This window comes from Alexandromys fortis, unplaced genomic scaffold (genome assembly GCF_014885135.2).
Source record: "Alexandromys fortis isolate MF-2015 unplaced genomic scaffold, M_Fortis_MF-2015_v1.1 scaffold_7, whole genome shotgun sequence".
NCBI classification, from domain to species: Eukaryota; Metazoa; Chordata; class Mammalia; order Rodentia; family Cricetidae; genus Alexandromys; species Alexandromys fortis.
In genome coordinates, this window is record NW_026067920.1 from 22263390 (window position 1) to 22283075 (window position 19686).

Here is a 19686-nt window from a genome sequence, read left to right on the forward strand (position 1 = left end):
AAAAAAAAGTTTCCGCCTCCTCCCAGCCTCCCATTTCCCTCCCCCTCCCCCACTCTTCTCCCCCTCCCCCACTCCTCTCCCCCTCCCTCTCTAATCCAAAGAGCAGTCATGGTTCCCTGCCCTGTGGAAAGTCCAAGGTCCTCCCCCCTCCGTCCATGTCTAGGAAGGTGAACATCCAAACTGGCTAGGCTGCCACCAAGCCGGAACATGAAGTAGGATCAGAACCCCTTGTCATTGACCTTGGCTTCTCATCTGTCCTCATTGTTCGCCATGATCAGAGAGTCCGGTTTTATCCCATGCTTTTTCAGTCACAGTCCAGCTGGCCTTGGTGAGCTCCCAATAGATCAGCCCCACTGTTTCAGTGGGTGGGTGCACCCCCCGTGGTCCTGACATCCTTGCTCGTGTTCTCCCTCCTTCTGCTTTTTATTTGGGACCTTGGGAGCTCAGTCCGGTGCTCCAGTGTGGGTCTCTGTCTCTAACTCCATCCATCGCCAGATGAAGGGTCTATGGTGATATGAAAGATGGCAGAGGCAGACAAATCTCTGTGAATTCGAGGCCAGCCTGGTCTACAAGAGCTAGTTCAGGGCACGTCTTCCAAGCAACACAGAGAAATCCTGTCTCAAAAAACAAACAAAAAACAATCCTTTAAAAGATATAAAAGACAATTTAAGATCTGATGTTTAGTGATCAATATATTCTTTACTGTGACACTTTACCAGCTCAATGATAATTCAGTGTGTATCTGTGATTGCTATAATTCTGCCTTTAAGGTTCACTTTCAATAGAAATGTAAGACTACCCATATTGTCTCAAATATATGTGAGATGATTGTTAATTTTAATAATTAGCATTATTAGTTAATCCTCAGGTCCTGAAAGATAGAAAATTTTTTAATTCTGGAAAATAAAGTCATAGAGACTTTATGTTCTAGTCATACCTCATGAACCAAAAAAGAAATAAAGGATTAATTAACAATTTTGATGAGTATTAAAAAAAATAATAATAATTTTTAACAAACTTTTAGCTAAAGTAGCCAAGAGAGCTACAATCCAAATTAAGAAAAGTAGAGATGAAATAGAGAGGTTACAATAGATGCCAGTAAAATTCAAAAACTAAGATAAGGTAGAAAATTGTAAAGGAATCAATGAATTTGTAGAGACTTAGCACTTACCAAGAAAAAGTTCTGAAATAAATATCTTAAGCAGATTTATTACAAGCAATGTGGTTGAAACAGTAATATGATACCTCCCATTAAGAATGTTCAGGCCCAGACAGGTTCACGGCTGGATTCCAGCAGACCACTGAGGAACTAGCACCAGTGTTTCCCCCAAAGGATTCTGGGAAATACAGAAGGAAGGAATGTGTTCAGACTCTTTACACACCAGTATTATAGCGATAACAAAAGCAGAAAAAGACACAATAGAACAAAGGAAATTATAGGCCACGCTCCCTCATGCACACAGTGCAAAACGTCTCAATAACAGGCATGCAGAAAAATTCCCAAGGGCATCAGCAGGAGCTGGCAAGCCAGCTCAGTGATGACGAACAATTACTGCTTGAAGAGGCCAGGTACAATTCCCATCACCTGCACGGCAGCCGCAACCATCTGTGACTCTAGTTTCAGGGATTCCTGTACCCTTCTGTGGCCTCTGCCAGTGTGCTTATATACACACACATGTAAAATGCTTATAAAAATAAGGTTTTAAAAAAGAATACCCCAGAATGATAATTCAGGCCTGGGGGTGCAGCTTGGTTGGTAGTCTTTGCTTAGCATGCATGACAACCTAGGCTTGATCCTCAGTGCTGCAGACACTGGTTATGGTAGGCAGGCACTTGGGGGGTCCAAGCAGGAGGGTCAGAAGGTCAAGGTCACCCTGAGATGTACAGTGAGTTTGGGCTCTGTGAAACCTTATAAAATATGAAAAATAAAAGTCTTTAAAACAGAGGAAAGAGTACCAGTGAGATGGCGGAGGGGGGAAAGGCACCTTCTATGATGCCACAGGACCCACATGGTGGAAGAAGAGAATCCGCCCCCCAAGTTTTCCTCTGACTTCCTCGTGCAGTGTGGCATGTTCACACACATATTCACAATACGTCAATTTTAGAACATCCACCACAAATTAGCTTCATTCCAGTATTGCAGTGATGGTTCAACATACACATTAGTGAATATACTACATCCTGTAAACAGACTCAAGGACAAGAAGAATGTTATCTCAGAAAAGACTTGACAAAATTCAGACTCCTTCTGGGAAAAGCTTGCTGAAGCAACCAAGAATAAAATAGACAGATCTTAGCATACAGGCTATAGACCACAAAGATGGCCAACGCTACATATAGTGGGGGAAAGCTAAGAAGATCTAAGCATACAGGCTATAGACCACGAAGATGGCCAATGCTGCATATAGTGGGGAAAACTGAGAACATTTCCACCAACATCAGTAGCAACACAAAAGCAACTTGAGGAAAGGTTTCTTTGGTTTACAGTTCCTGATCACAGCCCATCACTGTGGAAAAGGAAAGGCAAGGACTAGAAGCATCTGGTCACATCCAGTCACAGGCAGAGAGAATACATGGATACTCACTGACCAGCTCGTAATGTCTACTCAGTTCTGGCTTAAACCCAGGGAATGGTGCCACCCACATCAGTCAACATAACCAAGACAGTATTCAAAGAATTATTTTTCTGATCTGGCTGAGACTTTAGTCATTCCATGTCAGTATTCAAATTATTGGTTTTTCATAATTATGACTTGGCCACTAAAACATAGTTACATAACTTGAAGCACACTTTAGAAGCATCCTGTGGGGTGAGAAGACAGTGTGTACTGGTACTAGGACTAAGGAAAAGAAGTCCCTTAGCTCCAGTGCTATCTAGACTAGTTACAATTGAACTAAGTCAGCTGGGCAGTGGTGGCGCTTGCCTTTAACCCCAGCACTCAGGAGGCAGAGGCAGGTGGATCTCTGTAAGTTTGAGGCCAGCCTGGTCTACAAGAGCTAGTTCCAGGACAGACTCCAAGCCACAGAGAAACCCTGTCTTGAAAAGAAGGGAGGGAGGGAGGGAGGGAGGGAGGAAGGAAGGAAGGAAGGAAGGAAGGAAGGAAGGAAGGAAGGAAGGAAGGAAGGAAGGAGAAAGAATTGAACTAAGTCAACTTTTCTAGTTCCCTCATAAAATTTATCCACCCGGATATTTACACTCATAAATTCGGTTGGTTGCTCGTTAGTTTGTTTCTATTTATTATGCCTTTTAGCAAATAATAAAAACCCAGAGACAGATACTGGGGTTCAACCTGAAGATCAGAAAAGCAAAGCAGCCAGCCACTGACTCTTACCTCTATGTCAGACCAAAAATGGGCAATCCCGCCTCCACGAATCCTCACATTGAGACTGGACTGAAACCTGTCTTCTCCCGTTTTATATTCCTCTCCAGTGCTGGGATTAAAGACAGGTACCACCACTGCTTGGCCTGTATGGTTGACTAGTCTCGCTGCTTTGCACTGATCTTGAGGCAAGCTTTATTTATTTCAAATGAAATGCTACCTAATTAAAAGTTAAATTTGTCCTCATTGATTTTTATTGATTCATATCTGTGCAAGTTTTCTTAAAGTTGGAACAAACAAAAATACTCTTTTATTCAAGATCTGCTGTGTGCCTGGAAACAATGTAACTGAGGGAAATGTCAGTGTTTACAAAACAGAAATTGTTAACAGAACGCCTGCCAATGGACTAACCAGGAAAGAAATTACAGCCGATAATTCAGGAAGATTGGCTCAAAACAAACGGCCCCTGCCAACAGCAAACCTGACAATTATCCTGTTGTCTAATTTGGCTCAGCCTAAGGTGACCTTGTTTGCCCATCTCAGTCTTAATTCTTGCTAACTTGGCATGAAACAGGAACATACGGCATATGTCTACAAAGTCCATTTTTGCATCTTAAACCAAAATAAATGTAGTTTCTGTTGAGGGTTTCCCGTAACTGAGCTTGTAAGGACATTAGACAGACCTGGCTGCGTCCATAGCCTGCCCACTAGCTGCTTCATAGGGGCTGCCTATCAAACTGGAAATTCTCGGGAGATAGATTGTTCTAAGTTTGGTCTATGACTAAAGCTAGCCAATTTTAAACATGTTCCCAAAGTTATAGTCAATCATAAGCCCTTTTTAAAACATAAAAATGAAAATATGTCATCAATTCATTGCAACCAAAGGGTTTTTACAGATTTTGACTGAATTTAAGGCAGCATTTTTTTTTTTAAAGCTAAGCAGGCTACTGTGAGAGGCCCAGTATGGTGATAGGTTCCTGGGGCCGAAGCATGAGGATAACTCAAGACTGAGGCCAGAATGATGGCTGAGTCAGATACCTGCCCCCAAGTCTGCAGCCTGCTTCAGTCCCTCTGCCCACCATGCCCCAGGCTGGAAGGAGCAAACACAAAGCTGGCCTTGACGTCCCCATACATACTTTGACATGTGTGCTCAAGCACACAAATATATACAGATAAATGAGTGTAATTACAATTTTTAAGTAAAAAACAATGTAAGAAAGAGAGTGAACACTGGAGAATGAAACTAAAAATATTTCTGGTTTTCCTCCCAGCTTAACCTGGTATATTTCTTAATTCTTTTTCTGACCAACTAAAGTTTATTATGAAGGGGAAGTTAATCTTCGTGGCTTTAATACCTCAAGGAGCACTGAATAAATTAGCTTTTTTATTTCCATCATAACTTAAGAAGTTAGACTTCTGGGGAGAGACTACAGAAAGTCGAAAATAACCTCAGAAAGATAGTTCCACTCATATATATAAAAATTTAAAGTAGAGTTTGTGAGTTTGCTTTTTCATGTACAGCTAACAGCTGAACAAGAGTACTGAAATGGCACACATATGTATGTGTTATGTGTATTTTGTATGTATGTACGCTGTAATCCCCCTAAATGGAGCCAGAGACCCAAACAGCCTGTCACTGCCGTGTAATACTTCTCCTTACGGGCCTTCCCTACTGTCTGTTGGTCTACGGTAGACAGGCTTCGTGTGTTTATCAGACACACTGTGCACCTGAGACAAGGAGAGAAGGCTTAGTCTGTGTGGGCCTGAGCCTGACCCCTAGCCTCCCCACTGTAAAGTGCCCCATCAGCATCTTTTAGCCTCACAGTTGAAATCATGGGTCAACTTTTCTTAGATATTATTTTGTCAGAGATTGTGAGATGGTGACTTCTAATTGTCGTTCCTCTTATGTCTGTTAACTCGATTGCATGAAAAGAACATTTTCTTATCAAACTACAGTCACCCCAAGAGGCAACTTGTCTCTGGCTTGAAGTTTTGCTTCCAGTATTCTCTGTAGGGCTAGTTTGGTGGAAAGGAATTCAGCCTGCTTGTGTCATCGCAAGTTTCTCCCTATTAGCTACGGTAGATTGTCATGGGGTACAGTGGTTAGGTTGGCAGCTGTGGTCTTGTATAACTTGGAGTGCATCTCTCCATCTTCTGACTTTCAAAATTTCCATTGAGAGATCGGTGAAAGGATGTAAAAGAATACTACAATAAAAGGAGACCAGAAAGCAAACAGGCATTGCTATTCTAATAATCAGACAAAATAAACTTCCAACAAAAACTAATCAAAAGAGATAAAGGACACTCCATCCTAATCAAGGGAAAGAGGAATCATAAAGACATTAAAGTCCTAAGCATGTATGGACCAAACTGCTACATCCAGTTTTACTCAAAGGTTATGACTGGCATTAAAGACATAGATTAACACCAAGTCAATCATAGTAGGTGATTTCAATACACCATTTTCTCCCATAAACATGCCATCTAGAAAAAAACAAAAAACAAAACAGAAACATCAGAATTAACTGACATCAGACATCAAAGGGATTTAACAAATATATACAGAATATACCACCAAACACTAAAGACCATAACTTCTATTCAGAAGACTGGGGGACCTTCTCTAAAATAGGTAACATCCCAGGACCCAAAAATCCTAACAGAAAAATAGAAATAACTTTGTGTGTCCTATTTGACCATAATGAAGTAAAACTTAAAATCAACAGCAAGCAAATCTCTAGTAAGTACACAAACTCCTGGAGATCAAACAACTCATTATTTAATAATGAACGGGTCAAAAAGAAGTCAAGAGGGAGTTTTTTTTTAAATCTTGTAAATGAAAGAAATGAAAAATCAACATAACAAAAACTTTGTGATATATTAAAAGATATCCTGTGTGGGAAATTTATAATTCTAGGAGCCTTCATTATAAAATCAGAAAGAGAACAAATAAATGATTTTTTAATATATTCCAAGAATTTGGAAAAACAAGAACCAAATCCAAACCCAGTAAACACCAAAAGATAATAAAACAAGAGGAGAAATTAATGAACTAGAAACAAACAATTCAAATAATCAACAAATATAAGAGCTGGTTCTTTGGGAACATAAACAGGAATGACAGATCCTTGGTTCAGCTAACCAAAAGAGAGCCACTGTCCCTGATGAACATATGTGGTGGCTAGCTTTCTGTCAGTTGACACAAGGCCAAAGTCATTTGGAAGGAGAAAGCTTCAGCTAATAAAGTATACCCCCCAGATTGGCCTGTGGGCAAAGCTCTGATGCATGTTCTTGATTGATGGTTGATATAGGAGGCCCAGCTTACTGTGGGCGGGGCCATCCCTTGGTCCATGGATGCTATAAGAAAGGGGCCTTCTGGTCATGGTATTTTATCATAGCAATAAAATTAGTAACTAAGACATGTAGAAATCCTAAATAAAATATTTGCAAACTATATGCAGGCACATATCAAAAGACCATAATTAAGCTAGCTTTATGCCAGAGGTTCAGGGATGTCTCAAAATAAGTCAATAAATATAAAACAATTATACAAATAGACTTAATGGATATATAAAAAGAATTTGACAAACTTCAACAACACTTTATGTTAAAAGCCCTAAAAAGAGTAGGACTGGAGGGAACATATTCCAACATAATGAAGCCTATGTGTGATACATGACAGATAACACAGCCAACGCCATCCTAAGAGGAGAAAAACACAAAGCAAACCTATCGAAGTCAGGAATGAGATGGGTCTGTCCAGTATTGCATTTCTTTTCAGTATAGAGCTTGAAGCAAGGGTTATAGCAATAACACACGGAAATTAGAGAGATACAAATAGGAAAAGAAGTCAAATAATCCATTGTCAGATGATAATGATGGGATAACCCTAGAGAGCCCTACAGTTCTACCAGAAAACTTCTAGAAACAATCAACAATTTCAGCAATGTGGCAGTGTATAGACTCAACCTAGAAGAAGCAATAGCTTTTCTATACATCACCAACAAACATGCTGAGAAAGAGATCGTGGACATACTCCTATTTACACTATTCTCAAAATATGTAGGAGTAAACCCAGATAAGGCGGAGAAAGACCTCTGCAGTGAAAACATTACATCTCTGAAGAAAGAGAAAGACACTAGAGGATGGAAAGGTCATGAGTTGATAGAATTAATAATGTAAAAGTGACCATCCTACCAAAAGCCAATTACAGACTCAATGTAAACACAATCAAAATCTTTATCTCGTTCTCACAAAAATAGAAAAAAAAACCCTACAATTTACTTGGAATCAGAAAGGAACCAGGATAGCCAAAGCAGTCTTGAGAAAAGAAGAATAAAAGAGAGATTATCACTCCAGATTTTAAGATACATTACAGAGCCATGGTGATAATAATGTGGCACTGGCACAGAAGATATGGTGATACTTTGTTTGTGTAAAATAAATAAAGCTGTCCGAAGATCAGAATGCAGAGCTAAGCCACTAGAAGGCAGGGAGTGGTGGCACACATCTTTAATCCCAGGACTCAAGGCTCCCCTGGACTTTTCTGATCTTCAACTTGAACCCTAGCATCTGTCTCTGGGATTTTATTATTCATATTACATTCATCATATCAGCCTCTGAAACAAAACAGAAGACTCAAACATGAGTACATGTCACTACAGGCATCTAATATTTGACAAATACAAAACATACACTAGAGAAAAAGCAGCATCTTCAACAAAAGGTGCTGGGGAAACTAAGTGTCTACTTGCAGAGGAATGAAATTAGACCTTGCAGAAAACTCACTGTGACAAGATAAAGCCCTCAGTGTGAAAGCTGAAACAGAGACTGCCAGAAGAGAAGGCGGGCAGTGCCCTGTAAGACACTGGTCTAGGAGCTGGAGAGATGGCTCAGTGGTTAAGAGTATTGCCTGCTCTTCCAAAGGTCCTGAGTTCAATTCCCGGCAACCACATGATGGCTCACAACCATCTGTAATGAGGTCTGATACCTTCTTCTGGGCTGCAGACATACAAACAGATAGACTATTATATACATAATAAATAAATAAATAAATAAATAAATAAATAAATAAATAAATATTTTTTTTTAAAAAGGCACTGGTCTAGGAAAGGACGTCCTGAATAGGACTCCATTGGTCCAGAAGTCAAGGCCAACAATTGACAAGGGGGGGCGGGGCTCAAAACTAAAAGGAAAAGGAAACAATCATTTGAGGAGAATGGGAGAGAATCTCTTCTGATAGAATTCATCTGATAGAGGATTACTATCAGGACTATATAAAGAACTCAAAAACATGCAAAAGATCAACCCATTCAAACAGTGGGCTATGGATCTGAATAGAGAGCTCTCAAATGAAGATACAGAAATGGCCAAGAAATACCTCATATACTCTTCATCATCCTTAGCAATTAGGGAAAGGCAAATCTAAATAAATAAGACTTTGTCTTACCCCAGTCAGAAGGTCTTAAGATCCACAAATGCTGGAGGAACAGTAGGGGAAAGGGAACCTTTATTCACTGTTGGTGGAAACACAAATTGGTGCAGCCACTCTGAGAATCAATATGGAGAATCCACAAAAGTAAAACTAAAATCCACAATATGATCCTGCTCTAACACCACTTGACAAACGCTAAAGACCTTGATAGCCCACTCCAGAGACACTTGAGCAGCCGTATTCACTGTGGCTCTGTTCACAATAGCTAGGGAATGTAAACAACCTAAATGTCAGCCAGCTAACAAATGAATAATGAAGATAACGAAGTACTATTCATCTGTAAGGAAAAAGTGAAATCATGAAATTTGCAGACAAACAGATGGAACTAGAAAAGACCATGTTGCGTGTGATAATCCAGACTCAGAAAGACAAACACCACACGTTCTCCTTCGTCCTGTGGTTCCCAGCTCCAGGTCTTCAGGTGTGAGCATGTGATCCAGAGACATCAGCAGAACCCAGGTGATGGAGGAAGGTCATTGGTTAATTAATAAAGAAACTGCTTGGCCCTGATAGGTTAGAACATAGGTGGGTGGAGTAAACAGAACAGAATGCTGGGAGGAAGAGGAAGTGAGGTAAGATGCCTCAGACAGAGGGCAGGCTGCCGATCTCCAGGGCAGACATGCTGAATCTTTCCCGGTAAGACTGGTGCTACACAGATTACTAAAAATGGGTTAGGCAAAATATGAGAATTAGCCTGTAAGAGGCTAGAGCTAATGAGCCAAGCAGTGTTTAAAAGAATACAGTTTGTGTGTTGTTATTTCAGGGCATAAGCTAGCCAGGCGGCTGGGAGCTGGGCTGTGGGAAGAGGCCCGCAGCTCTCACAACAACCAGGAAAGTAAAGAACATGGCGGGTGAGCCCTGCAGAGGGAAACAGCAGGACACAAGGGACATAAATATCCAATTGCAGAAGAACTAAAAGTGGCTTTCCTCCATAAAGGATGAAGTTATGTCATTTATAAGAAAGTGGCACAGTGTAATCTTTACTGGAAAAGCCAGACTCAGAAGTGCAAATACTTCACGTGGAACCCAGATTTAATAACAGAAATGAAACATGAAAGTAGAGGGGCATCTGTAAAGAGAGAAGGGTCTGGAAGAGGGAAGGGCAGGGAATGTAGCTGGGGTTGAATGTTACCAATATACATGAAAAGTGGGAGCTAGGGGCGTACCCCACTGCTAGGATGTTGCCTATGAAGCACTGGATCTTGACCTTGATCACCAGAACTGCAAAAATAGCTCCTTAAAAGTAAAATGTTGGCTGGGTATGGTGACATATGCCTCTAATCCCAATAGAGGCAGGTAGATTTCTTGGTGTTCAAGGCCAGCCTGGTCTACAGAGTGAGTTGTAGGCCAGTCAGGGCCACACAGTGAGATCTTGTTAAATTATTAATAATAATATTTTAGAAAAGAAAGATACCTTCTTTTAACATAATGATATTATAGTTATATAATTCCTGGAAATTTTGTGAATTTATGTTTTTAAAATATTCAGAAGCTTGAACATATTTAATATGCTCACTATACTAAGCATTATGGAGTTCTTTCTGTAATATACCTACCCTTATTTTTTTTAATCCCTTTTTTCACTTAAAACCTCCCACCTGACAGACAGGTGACCGAGAGAGGGAATGAGCAGGAGGGGAAGATGTGCACCGACTCTTCGGTGACCACCATCTCAGATGCAGAAGGTAATGAACTCAGGTCCCACAGAGGACAACGGAAGGGGTGTGGTCGTTTCAGGAGCATCTGTAGGCCAGCGATGAGAAACCCTAAGCCTTTCTAGTGAGTGAGAGATTGCTGGCGGGTGATAGAATAGAAAATGATGGATTATCTGATGAAAACAAAAGCATCCATTAATGATTGTATGACATCTGAGGGACTGTTAAAATCCTGGCTCTAATTCAGTAGGTCTAGAGTAGGACCCTTGAGTCCATGTTTCTAGCATACTTTCATGTGACACAGATGTGGTGAGCCTGGAGCTTACACTCAAGTAGTCTTGCTCTCAGGATCTCTGGGAAGTAGTTTGGCCCTTGTTTAATTTAGCAAGAAAGTCCATATGTACATAGTAAATATGTAACTAAAGCAACTGTGTAAGAGACTCCCTAAAAGTGGTACCAGCGTTGTGGTGGCACACGCCTTTAATCTCAGCACTCGGGAGGCAGAGGCAGGCGGATCTCTGTGAGTTCGAGGCCAGCCTGGTCTACAGAACTAGTTCCAGGACAACCAGGGCTACACAGTGAAAGGAACTATGCGGGCATCCTCCACTCTAATTGACTATGGACACTGAAAGATTTCCAAGTCCAAAGGGCTAATTATTCTCTAGTAATTGGCAGCCTTACAGTAGTTAAAATCTGGCTATTGTTTTCTCTAATGTTTTCAACATTTTAATTTATTTGTGATTAGTTATTGATTTTCAGTCATTAATATTGTGATTTCATTTTAGGAGGACTGGAAGAAGACTGCAGGGGACAGGTAAAGTGACTGTGAGAAACTACAACTTGCTTAACTGCATGCTGTCTGTTGGCCTGTATTAACCAGTCTACATTTATAGCTTCTAGATAACTATTTAGTGTTTTATTTTTAGTAAATTTAGTGTTTTATTTTTAGTAAAATTCCCTCTTTAATTTATCAACAGTCAGAAATTAATAGGCTATGGGCCAATTAATACAGCAGCAGTCTGTATCTGAGTGTCTGTGTAAATCACTCTTCCACTAGTGATGGCTGAAAGTACGCAGAAGACCTAGAAAGACTTAGCAGAGAAATGTATCTAATGCCTTTCACTCATACAGTTTTATAAGAAATGCATATAAAATGTCTCTTCTGTCAAGTAGTCCTAAGCCCCTCTCTGTATTATGTCTCTAACATCCTTTGGAGTTTATCAACTCCAAAAGAAAAAAAATGATGTCATGTAAGAAAAAAAACTTCATAGTATTACAAATAGTGCGCAGAAGGCCATGAACTAACTCACTGCAAGGCGGCATGAATGACGGCTACACTAACGGCATCATTTCGGATAAACCATTTTCATTCCCTTAAGCCTGAGTTCATCTGTAAAACAGATATGAGTCCACATGCCCCATAGGGTTGTCATGCAATTTTTTTCTGACTAGGTGTGGTAGAAGTTTGTTAATCGTCTGTAACTGTCCTAATAATAGTAGTCATAAACATCATTTCTTCAGTTTACATTTTTGCATTTTTTGTTATTGTTCATTTTTTTTAAACTCACTCCATAGCCCAGGGTCAGTAGAGCTCACTTTGTAGCCCAAAGTAGCCTTGGCCTTAACCTCAGGGCAATCCTCCTTCCTCATCTTCCCAAGAGCTTCATTTACAGGAACTAGATCTACTTGGGCCAGCCAGCCTCTTTATAGTCAGACCTTTATTGACATTATTGTTTAGATATGGAATTAGAAGGAAAGCAGTCTGTACTCCAATGAATATGCAGGAATAATCTACATTCAGTTTGCTGAAACTTAGAGAAACTGATACGGTATATATTTCGATATATACCTAGAATATTTGCAATTTCTTTTAGAAATGGAGCTTTACATTTGTTTATTTTGTGTGGGGGGTATGGACAGTGTCATGCATTGCTATAGCGTGTATGTGGAGGTCAGAGGGCACATTACAGTGTGCAGATTCCAGGGACCAAGCTCTGAGATTGTGTGTGTGTGTGTGTGTGTGTGTCTAGTCTGTTGTTTTGTAAAGACATTTTCACTTGAGTATACTATATACTTTGACCATATTTATTCCCTTATTTCCACCCCCTCTAACTAGTCCTCTCCCTAGTCATCGACTTCAATGTTTATATAATACATAACTATGAATAGGCATATTATGTTTACAGATTAGACTCCACTAGAGAGAACATGGGTATTCGTTGATGACCTCCTGTTTCATCCATTTCTTCATTAATTACATAATTTCATTCTTTTTATAGTTTAGTAAAGTTCCTTATCACACTTTCATTATCTATGTACCTATGAATGAATACCTGGATGATTGCCTAACTTGTCTATCCTAAATAGTGCTTCAATATAAACATGCATATTTTCTTGTAACATAACAGACTATATTCTTTCACTGGAATGAAATGCCTAAGGCTATGTACTTTATTAAGAATAGATTTTAGGCCACAGTATGGAAGCTGAAAGTACAAGGTTGGGTAGCCCCATCAGCTCAGCATCTGGCAAGGGCTTCATGGAACACAGTATCTCGATGGTGATGTGGGAGTGATTTCTTACTAATAAAGAAACTGCCTAGGCCCATTTGATAGGCCAACCCTTAGGTAGGCGGAGAAAACAGAACAGGATGCTGGGAGAAAGAAGCTGAGTCAGGGAGTCACCATGATTCTCCCACTCCAGACAGATGCAGGTTAAGATCTTCTCTGGTAAGCCACCTCGTGGCTACACAGATTATTAGAAATGGGTTAGATTTCTATTAATATGTAAGAGCTAGCCAATAAGAGGCTACAGATAATGGGCCAGGCAGTGTTTAAAAGAATACAGTTTCCGTGTAATTATTTTGGGCATAAGCTAGCCATGCGGGCGGCCGGGTGCCGGGGACGCAGCCCTGCCACTCCTAACACTACACGATGGCAGGAGTGTATGTGAAGAAGCTGAAAGACAAGACAGACTAGGGAGAAGGGGTTAGGCTTGGTCCTTTACTCTGCAAGTACAGCATGAGTTCCTGTGGAGAGAAGGTCCCCAGTGGCTTATCACCTTCACTGAGCCTCACTCTTACAGGTTCCTACAACCTGCTAATGCTTTCAGCAAATCAGCCCTTAGGGGACAAACCACATCTACACCATAGGAATAATGATGGTTTCACATGTTTATCACCTCTTTTCCAACTTCAATTTGATATATCCAACAAAAAAATAAAATTGCAGTAGTAATTATACATTTTCTTATGCTGACACCAGTCTCAAGTGTTTTGGGTGAAGATCTAGCTCCCACAGGTGCTTTTGTGGGTGAGGCTGCTTTTAGCACCATGTAAATAACTGGGATTCCGGGATTAATTCCCACCGTTGCCCAGCTCAAAAAGAATAAAGCTGGACATGACAATGGTGCAGCTCTAGACTGAGGTTTCTCAACCTTGGCATTTTTGCCATTTTGAGCCAAACTACTCTCTACTGGTTAGTATAAATAAATAAATAGGAGGATGGCCAAAAATAGAAGGGTTGCTGGATACCGGGAGGGATGTGCAGGGCAGAAGGAAGGTGGATGGTCACGATGACTCGGTTTTCATGCATGCACATCCAACACCTAGTTCCATTCGTTTATTAACTAATATGTATTGCTAATTATACTGTTTCTAATGATAGGAATTCTGAATGGTTTTCTTCAGCAAGTAGATTTCTATGACAGGAAGCTTATAAAAAGCAGAAAAAATGATTCGTTTATTTATCAGTGTTTAGAGCAGGGATCATCTAACATTTCCCATGAAGGGCCAAATAGAAAATATTTAGACTTTGTAGATGACACTGTTGTTACAGCTGCTTTACTCTGACAGTTTACCAAAAAATAGCCTAAGTCTAGTCTTGAGGGCCCTTGTGTTCCAATAAAAATTCAATTATCATAAAAACATACATTTCATATATGCTTTGATATTTTTGCAAGCCATTTTGAAGTACAAAAGTGTTTTGAAGGGGAACTTGGATATAGATCACTTTGACTTTCAGGCCTTGCAATGATGGAAGGCAGATTGGATGTGCATCATTGTCCATAGATTTGCTGGACAGAGGTTCAGAGTAATGAGGCAGGAGGATTGCCATGAGTTTAAGGTCTCCCTGGGCTACATAGTAGGACAGATCTCAAAATAAAGTAAATCTTTAAGAGCTTGTAGCTTGGCTGACAAGATGGCTCAGCAGATTAAGAACACTTACAGCCAAGCTTCAGTCCCTGGAGAGAAGGATTGGTCCCTCAAAAGCTGTTCTCTTAGCTCTGAAAGTCATCATTTGTTGAAACTTCTAGCTTGTGCCAGGTGTGGTAGCAAACACCTGTAATCCCAGCACTTGGGAATTAGAGGCAGGAGACGCAGAAATTTAAGATCAGCCTTAGCTACATAGTGAGTGAGTTTGAGACCAGCATGGACTATGGGAGGTTTATTGCCACCCAAAGCTGTAACTCTCTTATGGCCTTATGGCTAGTTTGCTCACTGTCTTGCTGTTAAGAGCAAGCATGACATTACATAGTGTTTCCCAAACAACTGACAGAGGTGCAAGAAGGAGAATGTGACTGACTAGATAACATCCCAGGTGGAACACCTGTCCAAACCCATGTTCACTTCATTCTCGGGCTCCAAACTTGCTCCTCCTGGAAACTGGTGCTAGTTAGATCAAAAACACAATGAGACACCGTTGGTAACATAGAGAAAAATCTGACATAAAAAGACAAGGCCATTCAGGGAAAACCACTGCATCAACTGGCAGGAAGTCCAAATTCAGCTGTAGCACAGCAGCTCTTACCACGCTGTTGAATCCACTTAGCAAAGTCTGGATGCATGAAAGGGAAGGTGAGCTGGTCTCCCCCACACTGGGTAACAGCCATGGTCCTTGGCAGGTACTTAGTCATATGTAGAAATCAGTTGAGAAACCCAGCACAGCCTTTTGTTGTTGTAAGTTACTACAAGAATTAACATGCACTATCATTCAGTCAAGGGTTAGCCGTGAAGTCGAGGTCAGCCTTGCTGCAGCTTATATAACAGAAAGAAACAAGCAAAACCACCAAGTCTCCCATTTTTATCAGGGACTAAAATGTCATCAGCCTTAGTCCTCTCTCCACAGAGTTTCTTCAGAGTGAGAAGTAACAGTAAGCACAGGAAAGGTCCATGACTAAGAACATTCATCACAGGGTTATTTATGAAAAGAAGTAATTAGAAACCACATAAATTTAATTTAAAAGGAATGGTTAAGCAATAGTACTTGATGGAATAAAACTCAAGACGTTAAAATCAAAGATCATACATCCAAATGCCAGCTGAGGAAATAGCTTAGTGGTAGAGTGTTTCCCAGGATTCAGTCCCCAACATGACGTGTGTGTGTGTGTTTCAAATAGTTTCATTTATTAAAACATATGTGGAAAAGTACCAAAAAAATATATCTTAACCATATATTTGCATTTTCTAAATTGTATTTAATGAGTATTCTTTACTCTTAATAATGTTAAATTATCAAATATAAAATACCTTATTTTGTTAGTCTTCAATGCATCTGCCTAAAGTAAAACAGGTACCAATCAATGTCCAAAAGCAGTGGTTGGTTCTCAACCTGTGGATCACAACCCTTTAGAAATTGAGACCCTTTCACAGGGATCACCTAAGATCACTGAAAAACAAATATTTACATTACAGTTCATAACAGCAAAATTATAGTTATGAAGTAACAATGATAAGAATTTTATGGGTGGGGGCCACCATAATATGAGGAACTGTATTAAAGGATTGCAGCATTAGGAAGGTTGAGAACACTGTCCTAAAGTAAAGTTTTTAAGAGCCAGATGGATTTTAAAGCGAGAACTTCAGAAGAAGAAAAAAAAATTTCTAAGGAAACCCTGGCATCACTGGAGAGAAAGAGCAGGAGAGGGGAAGGAAGGAAATAGAGACAAAAGAAAAGGGAAGGGAAGGGTGAAAGAAACAGTCAAAGCACACAGAACTTCTTAGGGAAGCAACCTGGTCTTCCAGCAGCCAAGTATAAATGCAGTCCATGAACAGCTTCTCTTAGTCGAAAGGACTTTAATATAGAACTTAACCCCCGCCCATTCACGGTGCTCCTAGCACATGCTAGGCAAACATTCTATGACACTCAAAAATCATTTTTAAATATCCCTACCTCAAAATTATTTTAAAATAAATATTTCCACCTGAATTTTAAGAACAATGTGTTCAATTCTGACAGGAGCTGGTGAGTGCTACAATCCTACTCCATGTCTTTGTTATTTCAATATCAAGTAGCCTACAGTATTTTTCAAAAAACACTCCCACTGTTTATTTTCAAGTACAATTGCCCATCCGTATCTTATCTCCAAGCAGCTTTAATTTCAGACTTCTGTCATAAAATCTTTGCTCTGAAGTTAGTAAGGTTGGAGGGGAGCCATGAAAATAAAACGAGTTGAAGAAAGATGGGATTCTCGTGGTATTTCTTTACACCTTCATAAAACAAAAAAGCATATAACCTTTACTGTTTTGTGACCTATGACTCTAAATGTCACAAACAAACAGTTAAAATAAAGGCAAGATTTGGACGGGCATGTTAGTTAGGTCTGAGGAAGAGGCCCAGTGGCTAAAGCACCTGGCCAGTAAGCATGGTGACCTGAGTTCAGATCCTCAGGGACCACATAAAAGCCAGGCAGGCATGAGGGTCACATAATCTCACCACTTAGGAGACAATGAGAGGGATCCCAGGGGCAAGTTGGACAGATACATTAGCCAGATTTGGCAAATGGTAAGATCAGTGAGAGACCCTGCCTGAATAATGGAAGTGGTGAGCATTTGGGGGAAGCACCTGCTGTCAACTGCAGACCTCCTCATGTGCATGTACACACATGTGCACACCCCCCACACACACCCCACATACATGCACCAAAGAGAAGTGCGTCTTCTAGGAAACTTGAAAGCACGCTGAGGCAGAGTCACAAATGATGTCTGTTGCTGGAATCAGCTGATGCTCCACAGTCTCACCCTGTCCCTCCTCCACAACTTTATGCCTCATGCATTAGTTCTGGATTCATTTTTATAAATAGCTATGAAAAATTGTAGCCACTGAGTAAGATAAACATGAAGGTCCACTTACATAAGCACAGCACATTTTTATTTCATTTCACTGTCTTAAAATACTTTATTTATAGTAAAGATATGAATGTTAAGTTGGGATTTTACTCTGAACATGGCTTAATTATTTTTTTATCTGTTTACTTACAGGACTTTGGAGATGTTGGTTCTCTCAGAATGGTTCATTTTGGTTTGCTATAAATCATTTGAAATTCCAAAAAGAAACCTGATGTAGGAAGTCCTTCTGTATGTGCATTGCTTTTATTGGTTAATGAATAAAGAATCTGCATTGGCCTGTGGTAGGGCAGAGTAGAGCTAGGATGGGAAAACTAAACTGAATGCTGGGAGAATGATGGAGGAGTTAAGAGAAGCCATGTAGCCCTGCTGGAGACAGACACCAGACGGAACCTTGCCAGTAAGCCACAGCCACGTGGCAATACACAGATTAATAGAAATGGGTAAAATAAAGATGTAAGAGATCAGCAATTAAGAAACTAAAGCTAATAGGCCAAGCAGTGATTTAAATAATACAGTTTCTGTGTGGTTATTTCTGGGCTGAACAGCCAGGATAAAACAAGCGGCCTTCTACAACAGAAACCCACCTTTTTTTCATATCTTTTATATTGCCCTGATATAATACAAATCTCCATGTATGGATTTTAATAGAAGGAGAGATGGTACATGCAGCACAGCATAACAATAACAAAGTGACCCCCCAAAAAGTCCTTAACCACTTATTTCCCTAATATGTGTACTTCTTAAAAGTCATAAACTATACATCATTTGGAGCATCAGAGGTAGATGCTCTTTTTCTCCCTCATCTTTTAAATTTTTTCTCCTTTGGGGGCTGGAGAGATGACTCAGCAGTCAAGGGCACTTATTCTTGCAGAGGACCCAGGTTCATCCAGCACCCATATGGTGGCTCATGGCTATCTATAACTCCAGTTCTAGGGGATCCAGTGTCCTCTTCTGACCTCCTCAGGCACCAAACACAGACACGTGGTATGAGCAAAATCACCCATACATATATAACAAAATAAATCTTTACAAAAATTCCTTCTTCTGGTCTTGTTTATATTGCTAATTTATTTGTTTACATTACTAATTTATATTATTAATAAAATGTTTATTAAGCAAAAGTTTGTGTCCAGACCTACTGAAACAGACATTTCTCCATCACAGCTTCTTGTTGAGGAACTGGTACCCTTGCCACAGTGAGCTGTTCTCAGGTCACACTCCATCACTCATTGCCCTGCAAGGGCTGGAACTCAAGGCCAATAACCCCCTGGAGGAATGCAGCTGTGCCTTCTCTCTAACACACCTCAGGACCACCTGCCCAGCATGGCATTGTACCAAGTGGGCTGGGCCTTTCCACATCAATTATAATAATCAAGAAAATGCCCTACTGGCCTGCAGAAAGGCCATCTAGGGGAGGCATTTCTCAGCTGAAGTTCATCGTAGATAACTCTAGCTTGTGCCAAGTTGACAAAAAAACAAAACCAATCATGACACCAATTTCACATGTCTCTGAAGTAATTAACTCAAACATAGTAAACTAAATTTAGTCACAAGAATCTAGTGTGGGGGCTGGAGAGATGACTCAGTGATTGAGAGACCTTGCTGCTCTTGCAGATGAACTAAGTTTAATTAATTCCTAGTGCACATTAATAAACCGCATTGGGAATAACAAATTTTAAATGATTTTTGTTGTTTATTGAAAGACCAAGTGGCCAAAACTATGATATTATACTTTCTTTTACTATGATTTTAAATGTTAGTAAAGGAGTTAAAGTTATACCAGTCTGGTATATGGGCTGAGTTAAAGACATTTGGAGGAAAAACAGTAGCAAATAGTAGTTATGAAGAAGCAACAAAAATAATTTTACATGAGGAACTGTATCAAAGGATTGCAGCATTAGGAAAGGTGAGAACCACTGCGGTAGAACAAAAAGAATTAAGCATACTCAAGAGGAGTAGAGAGTAAGAAATAAACTGAGGGCTGAAGTCAATAAAATAGAAGCAGAAAATACAAAGAATCAATAAAACAAAGAGTTGGTTCTTTCAGAAAATCAACAAGATAGAAAAACCCTTATCCAAACTAATTTTTTA

At 40.0% G+C, this 19686-nt stretch overlaps 1 protein-coding gene across 1 annotated transcript in view; it reads left to right on the top strand.

The window, feature by feature from the left end:
* The window catches only part of Wdpcp (WD repeat containing planar cell polarity effector), a 275150-nt gene extending 256517 nt beyond the window's left edge, over nucleotides 1-18633 (top strand). The window contains exons 16-18 of the mRNA XM_050140767.1: nucleotides 10420-10499; nucleotides 11255-11283; nucleotides 17728-18633. Coding sequence (XP_049996724.1) covers nucleotides 10420-10499; nucleotides 11255-11283; nucleotides 17728-17778 — 160 coding nt within the window. The 3' untranslated portion in view covers nucleotides 17779-18633. The remainder of the gene's footprint in view (nucleotides 1-10419; nucleotides 10500-11254; nucleotides 11284-17727) is intronic.
* The last annotated feature ends 1053 nt before the right edge of the window (nucleotides 18634-19686 follow it).